The sequence below is a fragment of the Neopelma chrysocephalum genome, unplaced genomic scaffold (genome assembly GCF_003984885.1).
Source record: "Neopelma chrysocephalum unplaced genomic scaffold, ASM398488v2 Primary Assembly neopelma1_147, whole genome shotgun sequence".
NCBI classification, from domain to species: domain Eukaryota; kingdom Metazoa; phylum Chordata; class Aves; order Passeriformes; family Pipridae; genus Neopelma; species Neopelma chrysocephalum.
This window is the reverse complement of record NW_020897809.1, coordinates 7716286-7738699: the sequence shown is the minus strand read 5'-3', so window position 1 is coordinate 7738699 and position 22414 is coordinate 7716286. Positions and strand designations below refer to the sequence as shown.

Below are 22414 nucleotides of genomic sequence, written 5' to 3'. Positions count from 1 at the left end.
TACTAAAATCTATGAAAACTAGTCAGGCAAAAACATTTCCATTATTTAATTTCATGGAGTATGTTCGTTGTCCTTACTAAGTGAAATTCAAAAGAAACGGTATACACAGCAAAAATCCCCAAATATTTTAAGGACTATATATTCAATTATAAAAGTTAATGTCGTTTCAAGGCAGCAGGTTGTATATTTACAGGTTAGTGACCTCAGAGCATCCCTTTAAGTGCAATTTGAAGTTAAATTTTTGAAATACTTATGCAATGGTATAGTCTGGGCTATCATTTTGGATGCTTAATCAAGAACAACTTCAGAGACTTTTAAAAGGTTGGGAGAAATCAATGCCTTCTAATAAATTCGCCCGACCTCAGAGCACTGCTAACCTGGCCACTCATTACACCGAGTTACTTTGAAAATCCTCAGTCCAGAAGCACATGGTTTAAGCAATTTTCCCTTTAAACACACACACTGCCAAATGCATCAGCCAAAGGAGTGTACCTGACTGTGCTAGTAGAAAAGGCAGCAGAGGGAGGGTTTGTCAGGGACAGGTACACACACATATTTCCTAAGGATATCTAACCATGGTCCATAGGATCCAGCTGGCACCTTCTCCAAAACACACCCACACCTGTCAGTGAGAACTTGCCAGTTCTCAAATTGGGGGAATTACTAAGCAGTAAGAGGCACAAAGCTGCTTGTTCACTAACTTATCATCAACACAGACACTCCAAACTGCTTTTTTCCCCCAAAGCTGATGTCACTGACTTCCTACAAACAGCATCCTATAGTCCCATGGATAACGTGTATCAACAGCCCCATTCAAGTCCCCTCCCCAGCTCTTGGTGCTCTCTGCTGAGCTGTGATTTGCTGGAAGCACAGTGCAAGAACCAGGACAGAAATGCACTTGAGAAGTTTTCTAACCAGGATTCAGCTCAAGATCCGACCACCTCCTTCTCACTGCTGCTTCTTGGGTGGAACACGAGATCTTGCCACCAGGATGGGAACCACGGCGAGCAGCCCGATGAGCAGAGCCCAGAGGGGGCGGTAGAAGAGCCACCCCACGGAGATGGTCAGGAGTGACAACGAAGTGGCTACGCAGAAGGCAAATGCTTTCAATCCAATGTTAACCAGATCCCTCACAACAGGAAACCAGTCCACTGCAGAGAGAATTAAATATGGGATAAAGCAGTTGACAGGATGACAGTTTTAAAGAAAGTCTTGTTCATGCCTAGGACCTGCACACTAACTACTGCAATCAAATGACAGACTCAAGTTATTTATCATGAGCACTGGATAAGGCATTCCAGGCATCCTCAAGGCATTTGATAATTAAGCAGCAGCTAAATATATAAGGCAAGGCTATCGTGATCTCTTCAGACAGGAGGTAATCCAAAATGAAGTCTGAAGACTTACCCAAGGCTTGAGAGGCAGAGGAGATGAATAGCCTTGCAGCTATGGAACAAGTCTAGGGCAACTGATACAAGATGTTAGCATGAAAATTAATTTCTGGTAACAATAGATCTTGCAGCAGCATGTATATGGATAAATAGATCAGAAAAAAAAGTTCCCAGCTACAAAGCAAATGATATCTTTGATGTCTGAAGTTTATACAAGTTTGAGGCATCGTCCTGCTTTTCTGTTTTTATTCCAGCATTTTTATAGGTTAAAAGGATAAACAAAAACTTTCTTTGCTGTTGTTTACAACAGTGTAGAATAACCAGACATGAAGACATATTTCTATACAACTACTGACTAGGACCTGTTGGGGGGGACCAGTTGTATGTGGGTGCAGAAAGTCATTGTCTTGCAGCACCTTTTGAAAGAACCAGCCCAACATGTGCTTTGGCTTCTGATTTTGGTAAGCACTGGGTTTGGATCTTCTGAGATTGGCAATAGATATTTGCATGGGATTTTTTTAGTGTTCACAAAGCAACCAGATGGTTTTGGGATCCTGTTTACCTGCAGTTGCCTACAGTACTTTCAGATCAAATCAAATCAAATCTGAGTTCAAACCAGATTCCTCCTGGTCTCCAAACTAATTAACTGCATATGGGAGCAAAAGAAGACTCTCTAGAGGTTACAATCTTATTTGTAGATCATTTTACCTTTCTGTAAAAAATCTTACCTAATGTGTAAAAGATTCGGGTCATTAGGCTGATGCCTACAAACATTGAGAGCCAGCCTGCTGCACGGAGGGCCCAGGTCTTCGCGGTGTTACTCTGATGCTCCTTCTGAAATACCTCCTGAAAGCAAACACCATGACATGAAGCCTGTTCCTTGATTTCTTTCCAGATCCTCTTAATTCCAGCATATTATGAGCAAATCAGAGACAACACTATTTTAGGAGTACAATTTCTCTTGTGGAAAGTACATTGCAGCTCATTCCACAGGGTTTGTTTGTGCAGTGTGGCAGTGCACTGCAACAGATTGCACAGTGCAGCATGAGGGAAACTGAATTTTTTCCTGAATTAAGAGCCTAACAAGCACCATTTGACACTAACCACAGGCAGAGAGTACACAGGTTTTGCTGCAGTTGGATACATTCAACATTATGGTGGAAAACAAGATACCAATAAGTGACTGTACTAAAGACAGAAGGATCTGACTTCACTGTGCTTGGAGGAAGAGAGAAAAGGCAACACTATCCACTGATGGCTGAAGGAAAGGTGTGTGAAAGAGAGCAAGCAGGATACAGGGAAGAAAAGATAAAAGGTATTTCTGCATTTCATCAGGTAAAGCAAAGCAAAGCATCTATCTGCAAGACTTCTAAGATTTTTTTCAAAATGGGCTGTGTGACCCTCTGGCTCTAGAAAAGGTTCACATGAACACAGCTGGGACATAATAAAGCACTAAATCAGTGTATGACTGATTGATTACTTGTACATACTTGTACTCTACAAATTATCCATTTGTAGTGAGTTAATTTTCAATAAACTAGAATTCATTCTAATGAAGATTCAAAGCTCACAGCAGAGAGGGGATTCTAGTGCTACTATTTCAAGTCAAAACAAAAGCCCTTTTAACTGCTTTTGGGAGCTCCTGTAAACTCTTGACATCTGGGGTTTTTTTGCAGCAAGGCATGATACAATCATTAATGGAAACAAACCTACTAAAAGGAGTAAATGAATCACCAAATTGCTGGAGCATGCAGGATTTATTGGAGCATAATGCTCTGCCTGAAGGTTCTTTCTCAGCCACATTTGCAATAAACACTTAAAACAAGCCTGAAGTCCTGTTATTAGGAGCTGAAGAGAGAATACCTCCTATGGTTTACTTAATTAAAGCCTGATTTTTACTATTGTTACATGACACCTTTTCAAAAGCACGTGCTTGAATGTATAAGCAGGAAACTACCAAGGAGCAAATAAAAGCAAAATGAGAAGGCACAGAAACAGTCTTTAAAGCAAAGGATGTTCAAAAGCATCAGAAGAGGATTTAAAAAAAACTCCAGGAATTATTATAGCCAAATTATGGACTGTTACTGCCAAAGCTTGGCATTTTCTGCAACATACAGAATGTGCAGAAACCTGGAAGGCAAAGACAGGCTACAGCATGTTGTTCTAGAGAAAGGAGGGAGAAAAGCCAATGTTTACATTGAGTATCTCCTCCACTAGAGCAGGTCTGAAGGAGAATGAGAGCTTACTCCTCTGCTGCTTCTGCACTACCATCTCCAGATTTAACCCTTCACTAGTACAGTGTGGTATCTCACCTCCACAGAGAGATCCCCAGGGTACAGGATCTCCAGGACATCTCCAGACTTGGTGTGATATGGAACCAGCTGATCACCTCGCTGGCGAGCAATCACAGTCACCTTGGAACAAATGGAAAAGTATTTACTGGTTACAGAGTTGGGAACAGAGTTTACAAAATACAAAACCAGCTGAAGATTCACCTTATCAGCATAGCCCAAATGGGGATCATCTCCACTTAGACCTGCATAGAAGAACGAGACACGAAGGTCTCCCACCTACAAACAAGAAAAGAATGGAAGTCAAGAAAGATTGTTTCACAAAGGAGAATCACAGGAAAGACAACTCAGCATGGGAACACCCTTTATGTACTAACACTTCTTCTGAATGTTTAGGTCAAGCCAGAGGATATCCAGAATGATTTCCAAGCTGTACTTTTTCAGGGCTAGTTGACAGCCGAAACAGGAGAGCTCGAAAGCTGTATTGCAATGCCTCCTCTGATTTAGCTGCAGGAGCACATTAATACCAATTATATGCTTTGTTCATTGCTACTCATTTCATCTTTTGGCAGAGCAGATCAGGCAGCACAAGCTGACAACAAGCCATTTCACTGTACTGCTTTCAGCAAGGCAGAGGTAGAACCCACCTCCCAGCACCATTCCATGTCTTTCCATTTAAAAGCATGGTAGACTCAAGAAAATAGAAGACAAAGAAGTGGGATCAGAAGCTTCCTGCAAGACAAGAACTCATGCTGAAGGACTGCACTAAGGGAGTCATCCTGTGTGATGGTCTGCACTCCATTTTCTATATCTTTAAATAGAAATGGGACATGCCTCAGTTTCTTTTTCACCTAAGAGTAATCACTACTTTGGTTTATCTTTCTTGTCTTACTTCTGGACGCCTGGGGTTATCACTGTGATAAAAGTAATCTCCTCCTCGGGTAACATCAGCATGTGGATCCTCAAGGTTTGCCAAGCTCAACCGCTTGAAGTTGTCAATTTTATCCACGAGACCTAAGGAGAATAAAGCATCACGCTGAGGCCCAGTGTCTAACCTGGAACAGCCAATTTGCTGGCTGGCTTCCTGATTATCACCTGACACAACAGCTATTGTGAAAAGAACCAAAGTCCACTGCTGATGCAACAGCAGACACAAAGCCAGGACACAGCAATCCTTACCCTTAGAAAGGACAAAGCTGCCAACCTGGACGTTAGGAGAAACAGCAGTGAAAGACTCCACAGCCATGGCACTGAGGAACAGAGAGGGTCCTTGATTAGTCCCAGAATCAAACTCTTATTTTGCAGTATGTAATATACAGCACAGAAAAGGTACTATGGCAAACATCCGGAGAATGGCCAGCAAGCTAAAACCTAGCAATAAAAATGGCACATTATAGTGTAACTAAAATGCTGCAGATGAGAGATATAAGAAACAAATTCTATATGGCAATTGCCATAAACAAGCCTGTGAGCTCATGCACACTGATTTAGAAAAGGCAGCATGCAAGTGGCATGACAAGCTCAGGGGACATCTGCTATTCTAACCCTCTACTTGTAATAAAAGAAAGAATTACTAATAGACTGCACTAAAGGACAATAAAAGCCAGAAAGGAACCCATTCAAGTTCTCCTGCACAGAGACCCCATGGTCCACAGGTAATATAATAATAGCCTGATGCCCAGCCATTACCAATGGACAGCTTGATTCTGGTCCCACCAGGCAGCTCTGAACTGCTCTCTAATCTCTTTACACCTTCATTCTCCCAACTACCAAAAGAACAACAGTTTCCATCTACTTCACTGTGTTATGAAATTACACATTTAGCTTTCATCTGTGATCAGATCCAGTGACAGAATCCAGAGGGACTGAGCCAGGTGGAACATTACCTTGGGTTTTTGTGTCCGATTTCTTTATCAAAGTTTCTGCTGTTCACAACTTCCGATTTCCACTCTGTATCTAAACAGAATGATATGAAGGTTGAGGAAAAGACACTTGGATCTGAGTTACTGAAGACACCTCTGAATCAATTAATCAGCTCAAAGTCCCACTTCTAGTAATACTGTTTACATCAAGGTATGCATGGGATAGTCTGTACTGATACTTAGATCCATCCTCCTAGCATATTAGGGAATGGTGGCATTTAGGGAAAAAAAAAATGTTAGGGATAAAATTGTAACTCAACTTTGCTCAGCTTTGCTGCTGGTATCTTCCATGATCAGGCTTTGATTCCTGGATCCACACTTTGGGAATAACCTGGTTCTGTGAGGAAGGGCTGTGAGCTCTGCTGAAACCAGCAGAGCTGGAAAGAGTGGCAGAGAGAAACCACCATGTACTGACTGTAAGCCCAACCCCAGCCCTCACTAAAGGGAGTGAGGGTAACCTGTGGTGATAACACGGGACAGGGGGCAAAGGGACAGGAGTCTGGAGTGAACTTGAGCCTGGCAAAGGGCGAGAGCAAATGTGTTTTGCCAACACTGATTCAGTAATTAATTTATTGTCAATTAAAATAAATATTTAAGTTAATTTTCCCCAGTCAATTCTGTTTTGCCCACAATGGCAACTGGAAAGCCATCTCCCTATCTTTATTTCAACCTACAAGCTCTCTAATTCCTGCTCTTCCCAAGTCTCTTCTCCAGTATCCCCGAGGAGGAGAGCAGGCAAGCTGTGTGGGTCCTTGGCTGCCAGCCAAGCCTAACCCACCACAGCTAATAATACACAGACATTCACTGGACAGAATCCATCAGTCTTGAGAGGGTAGCTGTTTTTTTAAATGGCATTTCTTTTTGTTCCCTGTCAGCCTATAAGGCTGTTTTTCACAGCTCACAACCACCAGCTTTGCTCCTTATGTACCTCCATGCTACAGGGTCCAAGGCTTCACTGAGCTGGGTATTTTTATGTGATCACACCCAGAAACTGCTGCACGCCCACGTTACACATCCATGAGCTATAATCAGAGATAAATGAAGCACAGAGACCAATCTCCAGCAATACGATGACTCAGAGTATTTTCCAGCCCCTGGGCAGATCAGAATATCACGCTCAGTTCTGCTCCTGCCAAAAAAGCCTTTGACGAAAGCCACAGTGCACATCAGAAGGTGCTGGTGGTTTTCATTACCTGGTATCAACACATAAACAAGTTTTCAAAAGGCTCCCTTACAGGAGGCAGCAGCTACACTGTTCTTTCCTGTCTATTCTCTGCTGCTCACAGCTGATAAATGCCCAGTTATTCCCCACCTGAAGTGTAATCTCAGGTGTAGCTTTGAACAAACTTCCATCTCTGCCCATTTCCTGTCACTGGGGTCCTTGTGAGTCCTGTCTCTGGAGCATTCTATCCCTGGATGCTGCTCTGAACCTTCAGCAGTTCCAGGACAATACTCAGATTTTCTGCAGTACTTTCTCCTAAAAGCACATCTCCTTTCACCTCAGTTAGCTCAAGAAAGGAGGTTCTGCTGTTTGTTTAGGTATCAGAACTTTTGTTTATTTCTTCACATTCCTTTCCTTTCTTTCCCAAGAAGAAAGTACAGGTTTTACTAAAAATAAACAACATACACACCCACAAAAGCCCAAAGTTACATGCATAAAAAAAGGTACTTTCCGTTGATCAACTTACTGTATGAATACTTTGTCTCTTTCTTAATCTCACCATTCTCTTCATATTCCCTGCAGAGAAAAGGGGTTGGGATGAGAACCAAAACAGTGCACACACTCCCCTGCTCAGGGCAGAATACACTTTACAAATGAAATGAACAGACAGATCACTGGCAACACAAACTTATCTTTACACGTAACCTAACTCTTCTCTGAACTACGAGCTCTGAAGACAGAGATTCTCTGTATAAGGAGAAAACTACACACAAACGCTGAGCAGCCACAACCCGTTTATTCCCATGTTTCCAACAAGGAGGTGCTGACTAGATCAATGAGGAGCAACCAGTATTAAAGACAGTGAGCTGACCTAAATCAAATGTTTTACAGATGTTGCACCACAAGCAAGCTGAAACTGAGAAATTATTTTTCAAACCTTCACAACCTCTGATTTTTTTTGTGACATGAAAGACATTTGGAACATGAATTCTGAGCAGTCAGACCTACCTAAGAGCTAATAACTTTCATTCATACAGTGGAATTATTAGTAATAGCAGAAACATTTTCCCTATTTGGTTTGCAACTATGAGCAGAGTAAACATCTCATTAGTTTTGTTAATTGCCTTGAAAAGGTACAAAGACTGCAATATTGCCAATGATGAACTAACCCAAGTATTTCTCAAACTGAAATTTGCAGTTTACTTTCAAATCTAGAAATTAATGTTGGGTTTTTATTATTAAGGTAGCAGTCTTCTAAAAATCAAGAAATCGTGTCTTGGTTAAGTACTTCAATTTGCACACATACAATGTACTAAAGAAATTAAGAGATTGAATGAAGTTAAAAAAAAATTGTGATGGGATCCTGTTAATACAACAGTTTTATAAAGAACTTCTAAAGATTACTTTCACTTACTTGGAATCTTCATATTCTACCCACTGGTACATTTCCACGTTACGCTTAAGTTTGACAGCCTGGATGGAGAGCCCATAGCTGGGGTCAAACAAGGGCTGTGGAAAAATTAAAGAAAACATAAGTCAGTAGAAATGCTGTACCTCACAAATTCAAACACTGTGCTTTTACTATCAAACCCATTTACATACCTCCTTGGACACAGTTAGCTCTATGTTACACACATTTGAATACAGTATAAAGCTGGCAATGCTTACAGAGGAGGAGAAAAGCTACACATCTCTCCTGGATATCAAACGTAACTTTATTTGGCAAAGACTTTTCCTTCCCTCCAAGGTTAAAATACTCATATCTTCAAGGTACTATTTCATTTACCTTAGATGTACTCAGAGCACCAGACAAGTGCACCAGTCTCCCTTCATTCTGCTGTGAGATACTGTGGATGGTATCAAGAGGGACCACAAGAGAAAGTCCCTCATCAAGAGATTTGGCTGTCCTTAATGCTCGTCCCTGAAATCAAGAAAACCAAAATCAACTTGTGGAGAATCAATGGCACAGCAGTATTTTGTGAAAAAGGTTAGAAGACAACTAAACTGAAGACCACAAGGAATGCTTGTGTATTCAGCCTCAAGGCATATTTTCAAAACACACTTGTACTTCTCTACTCTGTCTGTGTCTGACACAGTTTGGGGCTGTATTTCTTCCCCACGCAGCAGGACCATTAATATTGACTAAGTTTCTCAAACATAAATTATTCCTACAATGGTCCAAAGCTCTTCACTTCTTTTGTTCATCGTTCATGAATAACTGCAAAAATGATGCAAATTATGGTCCCTTCTCCATAGACCCAAAAGACTTCTTGGTAGCAGTTTCCCCTGCTTTACCATGATGTCATGGTGTGCTTTCTTCTGCAAAGTCACCAAAATTGGGAGTAGCTCTTTTTCCTCGTGCAGAGGTACAAAAGGAAGTCTTAGGTGAAAATTCACAAAATTATGCTCCCCCACTCCAAAACTGCCAAAGCCTGTATGTTTGCAATGGCAGGGTGCTAGGATTCCCTGCTTATTCTTTTTTTTAACCTAAAACCAATATATAAAATAACACTGAGAATAAATTAATAAATAACACTCCTGGTTTTGCAACATGGGGTATGAATTCCTTTAGCACAATTGTAACAACACTAGAAATTAGGGCCTTTTGTTATCCCAAGAAAAGAGACAAGGCTGGAACGTGGCTGGCTCATGCAACTCCCTTACAATAATACCACAGACTGTTTCTGCATCAGTCTCTCATCTTCTGTCTCACTGCACACTGCCACTGTCTCTACTACACTCAGTTCTACAGAAATACTATCTGTGGTCCTGTGATTTCACTCTTCTCTTATATCCCAAGCATAAGTACCAAGTTGTCCAAATGTAAACTCTTCTTCTCATGCATGAAGTAATAAAGCTGTGTACAAACATGGAGAATATTTCACTTACTTCATTGGTAAAAAGAAGGTAGAAAGCCAAAAGAAATGTCACAAGTCCCATCAACATGCCACCAGAAGTCTCGCTGAGCCTCTCCAGGAACCCTGGTTTGGACTCACTTGTGATTTTAACATGCTCTTTTCTGCTGCCAGTGTCAGAGAACTGTTGGAGATAAACCAAAAATGCAATATTGGTGTGGAAGGGGAAAGCATTCCGTTTCAAAACAAGTCTGTTTGCTTTGGTAATACCACTGCTCTACAGAGTAGCACCTCTTGCCTTGGACCAAAATTTTCCCACACTTATTAAATGACTCATCACACTTTTGGAATCAGAAATACAATCAATAAATAAAACTCCAGCCTGATGGAAGAAAACGATTTCTTTCACAGTGGTTCAAGCTTTCTCCAGTTTGTCTCTGTGTTCTGCGTTTGGTGTCCACACCCTGCATTCAGGCCGTGACAAACTGGAGAACAGTTCTGAATTCCAGACCAGCTAAAACATCGCTATAAATAACAAGTTACACTTCACCTCACCAGCGACAGAGCGCCCGCATACTTCAAAATAATTACATCCAGGGCAACAAAACCCGATAGCTTAAAACAAAACCGCTGCTGCTGCCCTGGAGAGCCCAGGAGTTTCACTGCGCGTAGGCGGGCTGTGGGGGATTGCCAAGATGCAGCTTTAGATCAGAACATGCACGCAGCCAAAGCAGGGGATGGGGCTTCTCTTCGTCTCCTCTGGAGATGCCCGGGGGCTGTGACCTGTCCAGGCCTCTGGCCCCAGCCAGGGCACCTCGCGGGGGGAACGGGCCGGCCCGGGCGGCCGGTGAGAGCAGCACTTACGTTCCTCGACATCTTGAGCCTGTTGATCCCTCCGGGTACCACCACACAGAGACCGCAGGAGCCGCGCACCGACAGCCGCGCCCTCCTCCGCCTTAGGGCTCTCCCGCCCCCGAGCCGCTCCCCGCCCGCAGCGGCGCACGTCGGGACGCGTAGTTCCCGCCGTGGCCGGGAAGCCCTCCCTCTCTCCCTCCCTCTCTCCCTGCCTTCCTCCCTCCTCCCGCGGGGCGGGCGGGAGCTGTAGTGCGGCGGGGCCGGGCCTGGCGGAGCCGCAGCTCCCTCCTCAGGAGGTGCGTCAGCGGCCGCCGGCGGGCAGCGAAGGCGCTTCCGGAGGCGTGAGGTCGCGGCGTGGAGCGGCGCTGCCCGGAGCGGTGCGGGCCGTGCTGGAGCGGCGGAGCGGCGGGGCCAGTGCGCGGCGCGCTGCGGGGGGAGGCACCGGCCGGCTCCGCCATGTCCTACTGCAGGCAGGAAGGTGCGCCCGCGTGTCCTCCTCAATGTCACCCCTCCGGGACGGGCTCGCCCTGAGGCGGCCGGGGGGCGGTGGGGGCTCCGAGGGGTGACCGCCCGTTCGTGAGGGGAGGGCGCAGCCGGAGGGGGGGAAGAGGCGCGCGAGCCGCCCGCGGGGGCAGCGGTGCCGCGCCGACCCTTCCCCGGGCGGAAGGCGGGAAGCGCGGCGGGGCCATGAGGCAGGGAGGGCGCCGAGCCCCGGGCGCGGGCTGGGAAGGGCCGGAGCGCGGCGGGAGAGCCCGGCTGGGACCGTGTTTTGCTGCGGAGTGCGGGCGGCTCCCTGTCCTGCAATGGCACCCGCCCGCAGGGCTTAAAGTTACCTCTTTTGGCGTAGCTTAGTGGCCAGAGGTGTCGCGTTTTGCCTTCTTAAGGAAAACGCGGTAGATGGACGGGGGGGGCAGAGCGCGAGCTTTATACTTCTGTATGGTGTTGTACGGGTTGTGGTATTTATAAGGCTGGACCACTTCTTATAATGGGAGATATATATCTATATATATGTTTCTGCCCAAATCTTCGTTCGCGAAGCCTAGCCACGATGATGATGATATGTTTCTTTATTTATATAGGTATATATGTATATATCCATACATATGTATAAGTATCCCTGACCTCTTAAGTAATGCAAAGTGGATAAATGTAAAGTTTCAAACTGGAAAAAAAACAAAGACGGCTTTGGTCTTGTTTGTTAAGTTACAAACTTTGGCACAATGAATGCTGGTTATAAACCGCGGTGAGGCAGTCATAACCTATGGACATCTTTTATGCTTTATGCTGTCCTTTATTTAGTTTTTCAAGATCTGTAGGCTGCGTTATGCAGCCCTACAAAATTACAATGACAGGGGTTAGAGTTCACTTGTTTCTAGTTCCATTTATATAAGTTAACATTCCACATTTTAAAGTTTGCTGGAGTACAATGCAGAGTTGCCAGAATGCTGTTTCCCTTTTTAAAAGGTTGTTGAGGTATTTGTTTCTCAGACACGTTCAAATGCATGTTGGTTACTGAGCAAAGTTAAGGAAGTTAGTGAACATCTGCTGGCTGAGGTCACATGGAGGAGCCAGAAGATCCTAATTTCTAATATGCCGAGTCACTGTAGTGACTTTATGAATTGGGAGAATTCTCTGGGACTTTACCATTTTTTTCTGCTCACTGAACACTCAGTTGGGCGTTCAGAAGAGTTTCAGGTAGCTGTTCTTTTCTGCTTGTGCCTGCCTTGGACTGTCTGTTACAGTTTTACAGAGCTGTTAGAAAACCACTCAGGTTTCCAGCCAAGCCTCCCCACCCTGCAATGGAACTTTTTGGTTAAATCAAGAGTGGCCCAAGAGCAGGAAGTATTCTGTGTTGGGTTTCTGTCCTTGGGAGTGTTCACAGCACCTGTCAGTATAGTTAGTTCTACACCGTGATGGTTCTCTTCAATATTTAATTCAGATGATTACTGTAAAATATTACACTAGTCTTTAATGAAGAGCACTGTTATTAATAAGTATCATATTGAACAGTTATTTAGTGTGGTTTCTTCTTTCACTCTTCTTTTTTTTTTAGTCTAACTCCTTCATCTGGTAACAGGCTAGTTTAAGCTTGTTTTGAAACAGCTTTTTAATTTCAAAGTTCAATGAACTGCACTGTGATCTGCAGCCATTACAGGACGTTGCTGTGAAAATTGGAACTTTAGAAGAATGGAATTTCAGTGTGTATGAGTTCCACTGAGCCAATAGTTGAAGATGATGGTTAAGTAAAAGAGAATTCAGTCACCATTAACATTAGTGCATCACGATGAATATCTCATTACCTCGTGGCGGTTTTGTAAATGACTCTCATTCTGTCTCAGATTTATCTGAACTTCTTGTTTCCTATGTGGTAGGAAAAGACAGAATTATATTTGCGACCAAGGAGGACCATGAGACACCGAGCAGTGCTGAGCTGGTTGCAGATGACCCAGATGACCCTTACGAAGAACACGGTCAGTAGTGAGCAGAAGAATGGAAGTAAGGAGTGGTACATCACATGTAAAACCAATAAAAGAAAACAAACCTTGTATGAATTAGGTAAAAATTATTAATTTTTAAACACTGAGGGCAGCTGGTTATGCAGCACATAAACACCCAAATTTTTGGTAATTTTAACTGCCAAATTAGGGCATCACAAATGACATGCTTTCCTTACAGTGGTTTTTTTCCTACAGTTGTAATGATTTTTTTGCAGTGGCCTGTTCAAATAATCACTTGATGGCTTTTAGTCTTGGTTGTTATCCAGAGATATCCAGAAAAACCTTTTCCTTTTATTCTTTTATTAACAAAGTTAGAGCTGAATCAGTGAAAATGATGGTACTTTTTCACTGTTTTGAATGACACCACACAATTTTTAGAGAAACTGGAGTCAGTTACGTACCACTGTCATTGATGTGAGTTGCTCACCTGCCTGTGTGCCCCTGAAATTGTGTAATTTGGTGATCTCTGGATATCTGATTTTAGGCCAGTTATGTCTGGCTAGTGCTGTACTATACTCATAGCAATATAATCAATAATTAGTAGTAATGTCTTTCAGTGGTACATAACAGGTAAGTTTCAACTGTAATAATCTTGCCTTGAAAAGATGGAAGTTTTCAGTGAAGATTGCAGTTCTTACATGAAGTAGATCTAACCTGCAAATAAAGATTTAAGAGAGCAGAGTACTTGAGACCAAGACTTATAATAGTCTGATTGCACAGAGTTTATTTTAGATTGTTTCTAATGGGTAAATGAAATAATCTTCCTATCATGATGATTATATAATCTTGCCCTAGGTTAATAATTATAATGAACATCTGCAAATTAAGATTTTTTTTTTCTAATTGTATCTATTTGCAGGTCTTTTAGCCTCTTCTCGTTGTGTGAGGTGATTTCATTGGTTTCAGCTTCACTGAGATTGAAGTAAATTCTTCCCTCTTCTTGAAATTTTGTTAGAAAGTGAAAGTTATGCCAGTGGCTCTGAGACCTTTAGAGGGCAGCATTTAAGCACAGTTTAGCAGCTGGAGCATGCAGGGTTTCTGTTAGCTGATAGAATATGTAGTGTAATTTCAGTCACATCATCCTGAGTGATTTTTTCTACATAGATTTGTGGTGAAGTGATTTTGCATTTGTCTGCCTATTTTGGCCTCATTACAACTGTATGTAGTCAATTATATAACTAAAAGTTTTGCTTTTCAGCAGTGATAAGTCTGTTCAATGTTATAATGACCCAAATGAGAACAATGAGAGAAATTCAGTTGCAGAAGGCTACTTAAAAAGTGCATTTCAGTATCTGTCAGGAATTCTACATTGTGTTTTTAGGTAGATTGCTTTGCTGGCTAAGACCCAATACCCCAACTCCCTATTTGGTGGAAATGCTTTGGTGTTTGTCATCACCTTCACCATGGGAATGGTGCTTCAGCCCCTAAAGATTTTGGCTCAAGATCTCTGCAGGCAATAAAATCAGTGTGACACTTGTATCTGTTACTGCCTTGACTAAAATGGAAGATGGAACCTAAAATGATTCACCTAAAGCAGTTCATCCTTAGCTGGCAAACAGTGTCTGAGGAGAGCTCAATTTGAGGAGTACTTGTTCCTGTCAGTGTTATATGTGGAAATGAAACAAAATCTGAGTTTTTAATTCCTGTCTCAGGCAAATTTGAAATCCAATGGTCTGTTAAGTGAAGAGTTAACAGCCTCTAATGATCAGATGGTAGAATTAAGTTCCCCATTCCTTTTCTGTGGCTTTCTGTTTCCTCTGAAAAACTGGAGACTGCTTGAAAAATAAAACAAAGATACTTTTTCTAGATATCACATCTGGAGAACATACAAACCCTTGGAGATTTTACTGTTACTTTTCAGTCACTTTATGTGGTGCACAGCTAAACAAAGTGGCCTGCTCTTTAACTAAGTACGTTCAAGCTGGAGCACATGGATTCATATTGGCCCTATAGCTAAACGTCTGGTTTTGACACTGTCTTTTAAGAGGAAAGGGAAGGGTGTTCATCTCCAATGGACATCATAGACGTAGCATAATGGCAGACATACTACCAAAATTTGGAATGTGAACATAGCAAACAATTCTCTTTGTACATCTGAAGAGGGGTTTTTTTTTGTTCTGTTTCCTATTCCACCTCTCTGCCCTAAATGACTCTTTTCCTGGTTGTGCATATAGCCCAAGTATATAGTCTTGTGCCATATATTTGGGTAATAAACTAGTCAAAATTAAAAGAGCCGCTACCTTTTTGTTTGAATGCCACACTCATTGATTCCTTTTATGTGTATTTTGCTGTATATGGAAAGGCTGTGGTGAGGAGGAGAGGTTTTTTTTCCTAGCAATCCTGCATTTATAGCATGTTAGGTCACTTACTTCCTCAGCAGTAGAGCAGAGAAGAAAAGAGAGAAAGCCAGAAGGTTGTTATGTCAGGGACACCTTACAGTGACAATGTATGTCTGTGGGATTCACAATAACAAACTAAACTATATTTAAATTCTGTTAATAAGTTTGGGGAGGGCATGTTGTTGTTGGGTTTTGTTTGTTAGTTTGTTGAGGGTTTTTTAGCATGTGGTAAGTTATTACCATGTTTTACAGGTTCTCTGAAAACTCACTTGAGTGACCAAGGGCTACAGTGCATTAGATCAGAACAGAGAAACAATTGACATGTCACAGAACGTAGCTGCATCTGATGGGACTGAAACTTGTGGGCAGGAAAGACATGGGTGAAATGGCTTGGAATATGTTGAAGTGCAACAGCTGTGGCTTGCGTGGCTTTTATTTAAGTGAAAATTGGAAAGAGATTTGCTGTACATAACGTAACGTGCAGGCTTTTCTGATTTAGCTTCTGCTTTGAATAGAAGATTTGGTTTCCAGTGTTCAAATTCTGTTGTATAATTAACTGGAATGACTCTTCTCATCTTTTCTGCTGTGCTATACAGACCAATCATATCTAGGAAAGAATAGATTCATTATACAGATCCACCGTAATCTGCATTGTTTTGTAATACATCTGCAACTTTTGTTTAAGGTTTTGGTTTTTTGTAGTGGCCTTTTTCATATTTAAGATGAACATGTAGTTTGGTATTTTTTTTAAGTTCTCATTGTGCCCCAGATATTAACATACATTAGTCTTTGAGCAGTATGCTTAAGTCAGTAGATCATTCAGGAAAACTTGAGTTGTGTTTCCCTTGGGAGAAAATAAATTTGTATAATATTCTTATTTCTATCAATATTTTTTGCTGTTGTATCACTTAGGAGATTTTGGTAGGCAAAATGTTAATGACTTGCTTTAAATCAAAAATATTGAAATTAAAGAAGCCATGTGAAATGGAAAGGCAGGCAAACCAGACAAAAGTTTAAGTTAGCATGCCATATTGCAGCATAGCTCACAGTTCACTGTGTGTGCCTTTTGACAGCTGTGGCTGATGAAAACAAATTAAGAATTCACTTGCAGCAGTTTTGAAATAGCATTCTTACTGTAAAGCTCGTTTCTAGTCCTGCGTGTTGCAGATGACGGAATTTAAACATGAAAGATCCCTGTTTTCTCTGAGATCTTTGCTGCCATCAGTTAGAATAATTTCTTATTAAGCTTATATGAAGAAGGCACTGATGAGTTTTATGCATGCAAAGTAATTTTTATTAGCATTACAGCTATGATGGGAAAGTTGGCTAAAAGCACTTGTGGAATTGGACCTCAGACACAGATTGTTGCTGGTCTTTCCCTTCTGTTTTTCCAGGCTTGTTCCTGTCATCTTATTTTAGAGACAGTTTTAATGTGGTTTCTACAGAGGAGTGATGAAGTTATTTCTTTTAAGAAATAACTTGATGAGTGATCAGATGTACTGGACTGTTTTTGTGACTGATGATGTCCCTTTCATTCCTGCTTCCCATATGTCTGTCATCTTATACTGTGAATCACTGGCAGATAAACTTGTTACTGAAATGTTTGTCATATAACAGGAAAGAAACTTTTCTCAGAACAACAGTGGGACTTCATTACAGCAAGTCCAAAGACAAGTGTTGACAAAGATGCAGATGGACCTGCCTCCATCCATGATATTAACAGATTCCATGAGCCATGAGGGATTAGATTATGTAATGTCAGCAATCGATTACTAACCCAAGCCTGGATCTGCTGTGATGTAAACAGCGTTGTATTTTCTTCCCCAAGTGCAGGCTCAAGTAGATTACAACCCACTGAATCAGTGAGGTTCAGGTTGCATTTGAAACAAATTTTAATGCAGTTTTACTTTAAAATAGTAATCCTGTCTATTGCAGGCTTGTGATTCAGGGAGAGCGGCGGCTGAAATCTGTTTCCGATTTAATTGTGCTCTAAGCTGGCTGATACACTTACTCATTGACGTGTGAACTCTGCTGTGATTGTCAATGAGGAAATGCTTGCCTTATTCATCTGTATTTTTGCTTTGGTTTTTTTAAAGCATGATTTCTGTGCATATAACATCTGAAACTGATGCTGTTTCAGTGATCAAATAGGTGCAAGTCAATGCTCTTGTGATATCATAGGATGTATTGTTTATGGGATAACTCTTACATTGTTAAAATTTGCATGCTTACAAGGCAGTTCTGGTTCTAAAAGGAGAAATCTATTTTAAGAGAATTATATTACAGTAATTTTGTTGCTGTAGTGTCTTCAGGAACATTTCAAAACTTCGTGTATCTTTTTCTTTTCAAAATATTATAAAAATGACCTTAAAATGACTGGTTGATGTTATCAGGGAGGCATATAGGACTTCAAAATCTAGTTAACAAAGCAAGTTGTACTGTATGATTAACTTCTTTCTGCTTTATGTAGTCTTTGGCAATGAGGAATCTGGCACCAGCCACCCATTTTCTTGTCTCAGAAGTGCTGCTTTTCCTCCAGGCAGCTAGAGATGCCCTGATGCACTGCGCTAGGTTTTATCTTCTCAGTAAAGTGATTATGAGATACTTTACAAAACTCTCTTGCCAAATAAAGCATGATCTCTGAAAAAAAGTCAATATTACTGTAGTTGACTAAATCACGCTAAGGAGGTTTTTACTTTCTGTAATGAAAAACAAGTCTGAGCAACACTGAGATTTCACTGACTCAGTGTAATTTTCTGCTGAACTGCATTGGCTGAGTTAAAGCACATCGTTGATCCATTGCAAATCAGAGTAAAATATTCCTTCTAATGTAGCAATAAATGATTGAGCTGCTGAATCTAAGATTGATGATATTGCAGCCTGGTGTCCAAGGAATTGCAACTGGGAGAAAAACTGGAACTTCATGATCCCACAGGACAAAGACAATAAATTGGTTTCTTCCATTCCATGGCAGTATTTTAGGTAACATTAAGTTTTATCAGGCCCTAAATATAATTTCATGTTTGAATCAGAATTAATGCTCTACCAGTGGTATTTTAATACCCCCTTCTATAGGGAAAGTGCTTAAACTTCAGGTTTATGCACATGCTGTCTGCTTCTGCAGAAACTCAACCTGGAGATGAAGTTAGGAAAGTCTGCTAAAGAGGAGGAGAGCAAACTGCTCAAATGGAGAAGAAACCAGCTTGGATCATAACACAGTATTGCTCTTGTTCTTCGTAGATGAATGTACCTGCATGTGTGTTCATACAAGACAGAGAAAGAAAATGGAAATGTACTGCCTTAAAGAAATCTACTAAAGACTAGAAGCCCCCCTGACCAACTCTGTTATACTGAATTTCTAAAACTTAGAGAAAAGAAGTTCTCTGGCTTGCTCTTGACCTTCATTGTGCAAATCAGTTGATATCTCAAAGAACCTAGACTCTTAAATCTTCACCTTGCCATTCCATCAGTGAAGTATTTCTGTGGTAGCTTTAACTGTTCCAGAGCAGAAGCTGTTCCAGTTTAGAGTCTTAAGTAAATCTTATCTCCCTTTCAGTTGTGATCTAAAGTGCAATTTGTTTTCTGGCAACCAGACAGGCTGGCATGCTCTGTTCTCTGTTCCTTGTGTTCTGTGGCACGTGACTTAATCTGCATTTTACAGATAGACTGATTTTTATTGTTGTAATTGTGGTCTTCCAGTTCAAACTTGAAGGGGGAAAATTGTGGGTTAGCATTTCAGAGTTTATTAAAAACAAAGAAAAATTCATCCTTTCAATTTGATTTAAAAGATTTCTAGCCTTAATTTAAATTATTATTACTTGTATGACATGATTTTAATGCTTTCTCTTGTTCCCCTGACAGAGTCTGGCAAGTGGATTGACTTGACTTCTATGTGTTTTGTAGCTCCCTTAGAATAGTCTCAGTGGCCTGTAGTCTAGGGAGAGACTTAATTCACAGAGGGATAGAGAACTAATTTCACTTGTGCTTATTAAAGGATTATACAGATCAGAGTGACCGGGAAGTGAAAGGTGTTTACCACGCTTAAAGCTACACAACTAATGTGGCATTATTAGTACTTCAGTTCATCTGCAGCCTAGAAGCTGTCACTGAATTAAATGAATTTTTGGAAGGAGCGCTTAACTTTTCTTCTCTCTTGTTTGTTCAGGATTGATATTGCCCAATGGAGATATCAATTGGAATTGCCCGTGTCTGGGTGGAATGGCTAGTGGTCCCTGTGGGGAACAGTTCAAGTCAGCCTTTTCTTGTTTCCACTATAGCACGGAAGAAATAAAGGGATCAGACTGTGTGGACCAATTCCGTGCCATGCAGGAATGCATGCAAAAATACCCAGATCTTTACCCTCAAGAGGATGAAAATGAAGAGAAGTCCAGCAAAGATTTGGAAGCTACTTCTGTGGAGGCCTCTGCTGCCAAAGAGGAGAAGGGATCTAGCTAATGAAGATGCAAGGAGGCTCTCGTCTCCATTTCTCATGTTCAGAGACATGGACTTTTGCAGTGTGTCTGTCTCCTGAATAGTGAGGAAATGTTTCACCATGTTCTGTGCACTATATCATAGTAAATAATTTATTGGCGAAGGAGAAATCTCAGAGCTACAGCCTTGCAAATAAATACTGCAGAAGGAATGAGTGTGTGTATGTACTGTGTAACCTGCTATCAGACACAGTTAATACTTTAACAGCTGTTTTTTACCCTCAAGTTTTCCTTGAGTTTTGACTTGAATAATGTCTTGAAATACATAGCTTTCAGCTAAATTTCCACTGGTACACCAGGTCTGTCTTCATTTCAGTATGTTCTGATCAATAGCTGCTCTTTTTGAATGTATTCTGTTCCATCAATAGAAACTGCATTAAATGATTGGTTTTCCTTTAAGAGGGTTTTATTTTGTTGTTTTTTTTTTGCCAGACATTGAAAATGGCATAAATCCAGAATTTCTCAAATAATTTCAAATGGTCCTAACTAGATTATGGTTGCATTTTAGTACTGGCATCAGATCAGGACTGCCAGAAAAATGTTGAAGTGCACATCTTTGATTTGATTTACTTATTGTGATGGTTTTTGCATTTTTAAAAATAGTATGTTGTGCAACTGATGATAAAGATGAATGGAAAGAATGTTGGTCACTAGCTTTATTTTTGCTCTGAAACCACAGGGTTTGGGTTTCTTCAGTACCTGCTCCTTCAATGTATAGATGGGCACTTGTAAAATACTTTGAGAATACAATAAATTGTTACCTGGTGTAATGATCTCAAAATAGATACTGTGACTTAAATGCATATTAAAAAGCAAATACTTTTTACCTTCATTGGAAGCTCCTGTGTCTTTGTGGGATTTTTTTATTTGTTTTTTTGTTTTGAGGCGGGTGGTTGTAATTTTTGGTTTGGGGGTTTTGTTTGTTTGTTTTTGAGAACTCTTCTGTGCTGTAAGTGGACTTTGAATCAGTTTGTGGGTTGTATAGATCAGTTGCTCCAGCTTCTCAGATTTTTATTCTTGTCTCATTCTTTTCTCCTCACCCCCAGTCAGGAAGGCATAAAAAACCTAAAGCATTTAAGCATTTTCAGTAGCTATATTAGACTGGATTATGAACCGGCACTACAGAGAACCTGAACTGCTATTAAAATATTTGAAAATTACTTAAAAGGTACAAATAATTTAATAGTAATTCACTACAGTTTAATACGTGTGGATAAGGGAATACTACATTGTTTGTCTTTCCTAGCAAAACATGGCCTGTGAGAATTGTTTTGTGAAAGAAATTGTACCTTTGGCTTCAGCAACTGTTCATTACAAAGTTGTTTGCTTTGGTTTTGGGTTTTTTTCCTCTCCTTATGTGTTGGTTACCTCAACCAAAACATAAAAAGTTGTAGTGTCAGTAAGGCAGCCCAGTCAGTCCAGCAGCATTTAAACACTTGCCTGTCTCTGTGGGCAGCAATCTGGAGTGCTCAGCAACAGTACTTCCATGCAGCTTTTTGGTATCTTCTTTGCATAAGTTATTTTGGTGCTACTGTTGATGTTTCTGAATATTTGAGGGGAATTTCTGTTAAGTTTTACGGTGTGTTTGAGCTGTTTGTACTTCAGCGCAGCTGTTGGATCTTCCAAAAAAATTGTGGGCAGTTGAGCAGCTGACAAATACTCAGTTCTGAGGGCAGAGATAGCAGGTACTCTTGGCATCTCTTTGCTTTTCAAAGAAACAAAGTGTCACAGAACTTCTCAGTGTGACTCTCTCAGGCGTAGGGAGCCAAATGCCAAGTTAACCTGAGTAAATAGGCACAAAAGCAGCAGAGATAAACTTTGGCACTTAGGGAGTTGGACCAGGAAAATGGAATCTTAGGCAATAGATAAACACTGGGCACCAAATAAAAAAAAATTCACATGCATCCAAGCTTTTGGTCGTTCAAATGGAAATCCAGTGCATTCTTTGTGAGGAAGCAAGAGCTGTTTGTGAAGGGGTGCTCTGTTCCTCCTCTTTCTTTTTTGCTGTGCTTTTCTTTCCCACGTTGCCTCTGTGTTCTACAGGGTTTGGATTTATCCTCTGTAACAGTATTTGTAGCATCTGTGTACAAAATGTAAAATGCAAGAATCCTGGACTACAGTAAGTAGGGACTTGAACCTAAAACTGACAGAAGGAACTGCAGCATAAACTCTGACATGTTTGAAGGTGTATTTAGGATGGATTTACTTTTTTTTGACTGCTGTGGCTTGGTAACCTGTTGTGCTACATCCAGTACAAATGTGAAATATGTGTAAGGGCCTTACATCAGAAACTGAAAAACACTATGTAATGTGTTTAAAGTGTTTTGAGAAAGGAAGTTATGGCTCTAATCCTAAAGAGTTCTTTGTTGAATTTTTTTTTAGTATGTAAACTAATGCAGTTGTCAGTGTATAGATAACGTAACTCCTGTTTCTGTTTCCCAGCATTGCTTTATTTGCATGATTTTCCTCTTATAGTTGCATACTCAAATCAACCAGTGGTTATTTTAATATATAATAAAGATGATAAAATGATCCTTGGCAACATGTGGGGAACTTGTGAAATAAGCAGATGATAAAAAGTTGCATTTTTATTTTGTGGATAACAGAACTT

At 41.0% G+C, this 22414-nt stretch overlaps 2 protein-coding genes across 3 annotated transcripts; one reads left to right on the top strand and one right to left on the bottom strand.

The window, feature by feature from the left end:
* Positions 1–440: 440 nt before the first annotated feature.
* TMEM43 (transmembrane protein 43) lies at positions 441–10655 on the bottom strand. 2 transcript variants are annotated; one of them, XM_027701072.1, is made up of 12 exons: positions 10486–10655; positions 9656–9808; positions 8553–8687; positions 8181–8275; positions 7293–7342; positions 5569–5638; positions 4862–4932; positions 4575–4696; positions 3887–3961; positions 3704–3805; positions 2120–2237; positions 441–1151 (listed from the first exon to the last, which is right to left on the bottom strand). In XM_027701072.1, exons 1-12 carry the CDS (start codon positions 10495–10497, stop codon positions 949–951), a joined length of 1206 nt encoding a protein of 401 aa, XP_027556873.1. In that variant the 5' UTR covers positions 10498–10655; the 3' UTR covers positions 441–948. The 2 variants fall into 2 exon arrangements, with proteins under 2 accessions (XP_027556873.1, XP_027556874.1); XM_027701073.1 differs by having other exon boundaries at positions 9656–9805; positions 10486–10653.
* Positions 10656–10797: 142 nt separating this feature from the next.
* Positions 10798–20635, top strand: CHCHD4 (coiled-coil-helix-coiled-coil-helix domain containing 4). The gene is made up of 3 exons (XM_027701074.1): positions 10798–10954; positions 12849–12947; positions 19479–20635. The coding sequence occupies exons 1-3, from the start codon at positions 10933–10935 to the stop codon at positions 19766–19768; spliced, it is 411 nt and encodes a 136-aa protein (XP_027556875.1). The 5' UTR covers positions 10798–10932; the 3' UTR covers positions 19769–20635.
* Positions 20636–22414: the final 1779 nt, after the last annotated feature.

Coding starts and splice junctions, on each gene's coding strand:
- CHCHD4 (XM_027701074.1), top strand. CDS start 10,933: ATGTCCTACTGCAGGCAGGAAG. Junction 10,955..12,848: donor GTCCTACTGCAGGCAGGAAG/GTGCGCCCGCGT, acceptor CCTATGTGGTAG/GAAAAGACAGAATTATATTT. Junction 12,948..19,478: donor TGACCCTTACGAAGAACACG/GTCAGTAGTGAG, acceptor TTGTTTGTTCAG/GATTGATATTGCCCAATGGA.
- TMEM43 (XM_027701072.1), bottom strand. Junction 7,343..8,180: donor GTAGAATATGAAGATTCCAA/GTAAGTGAAAGT, acceptor TTTTCTCTGCAG/GGAATATGAAGAGAATGGTG. Junction 1,152..2,119: donor CCGAATCTTTTACACATTAG/GTAAGATTTTTT, acceptor TTCTCTCTGCAG/TGGACTGGTTTCCTGTTGTG.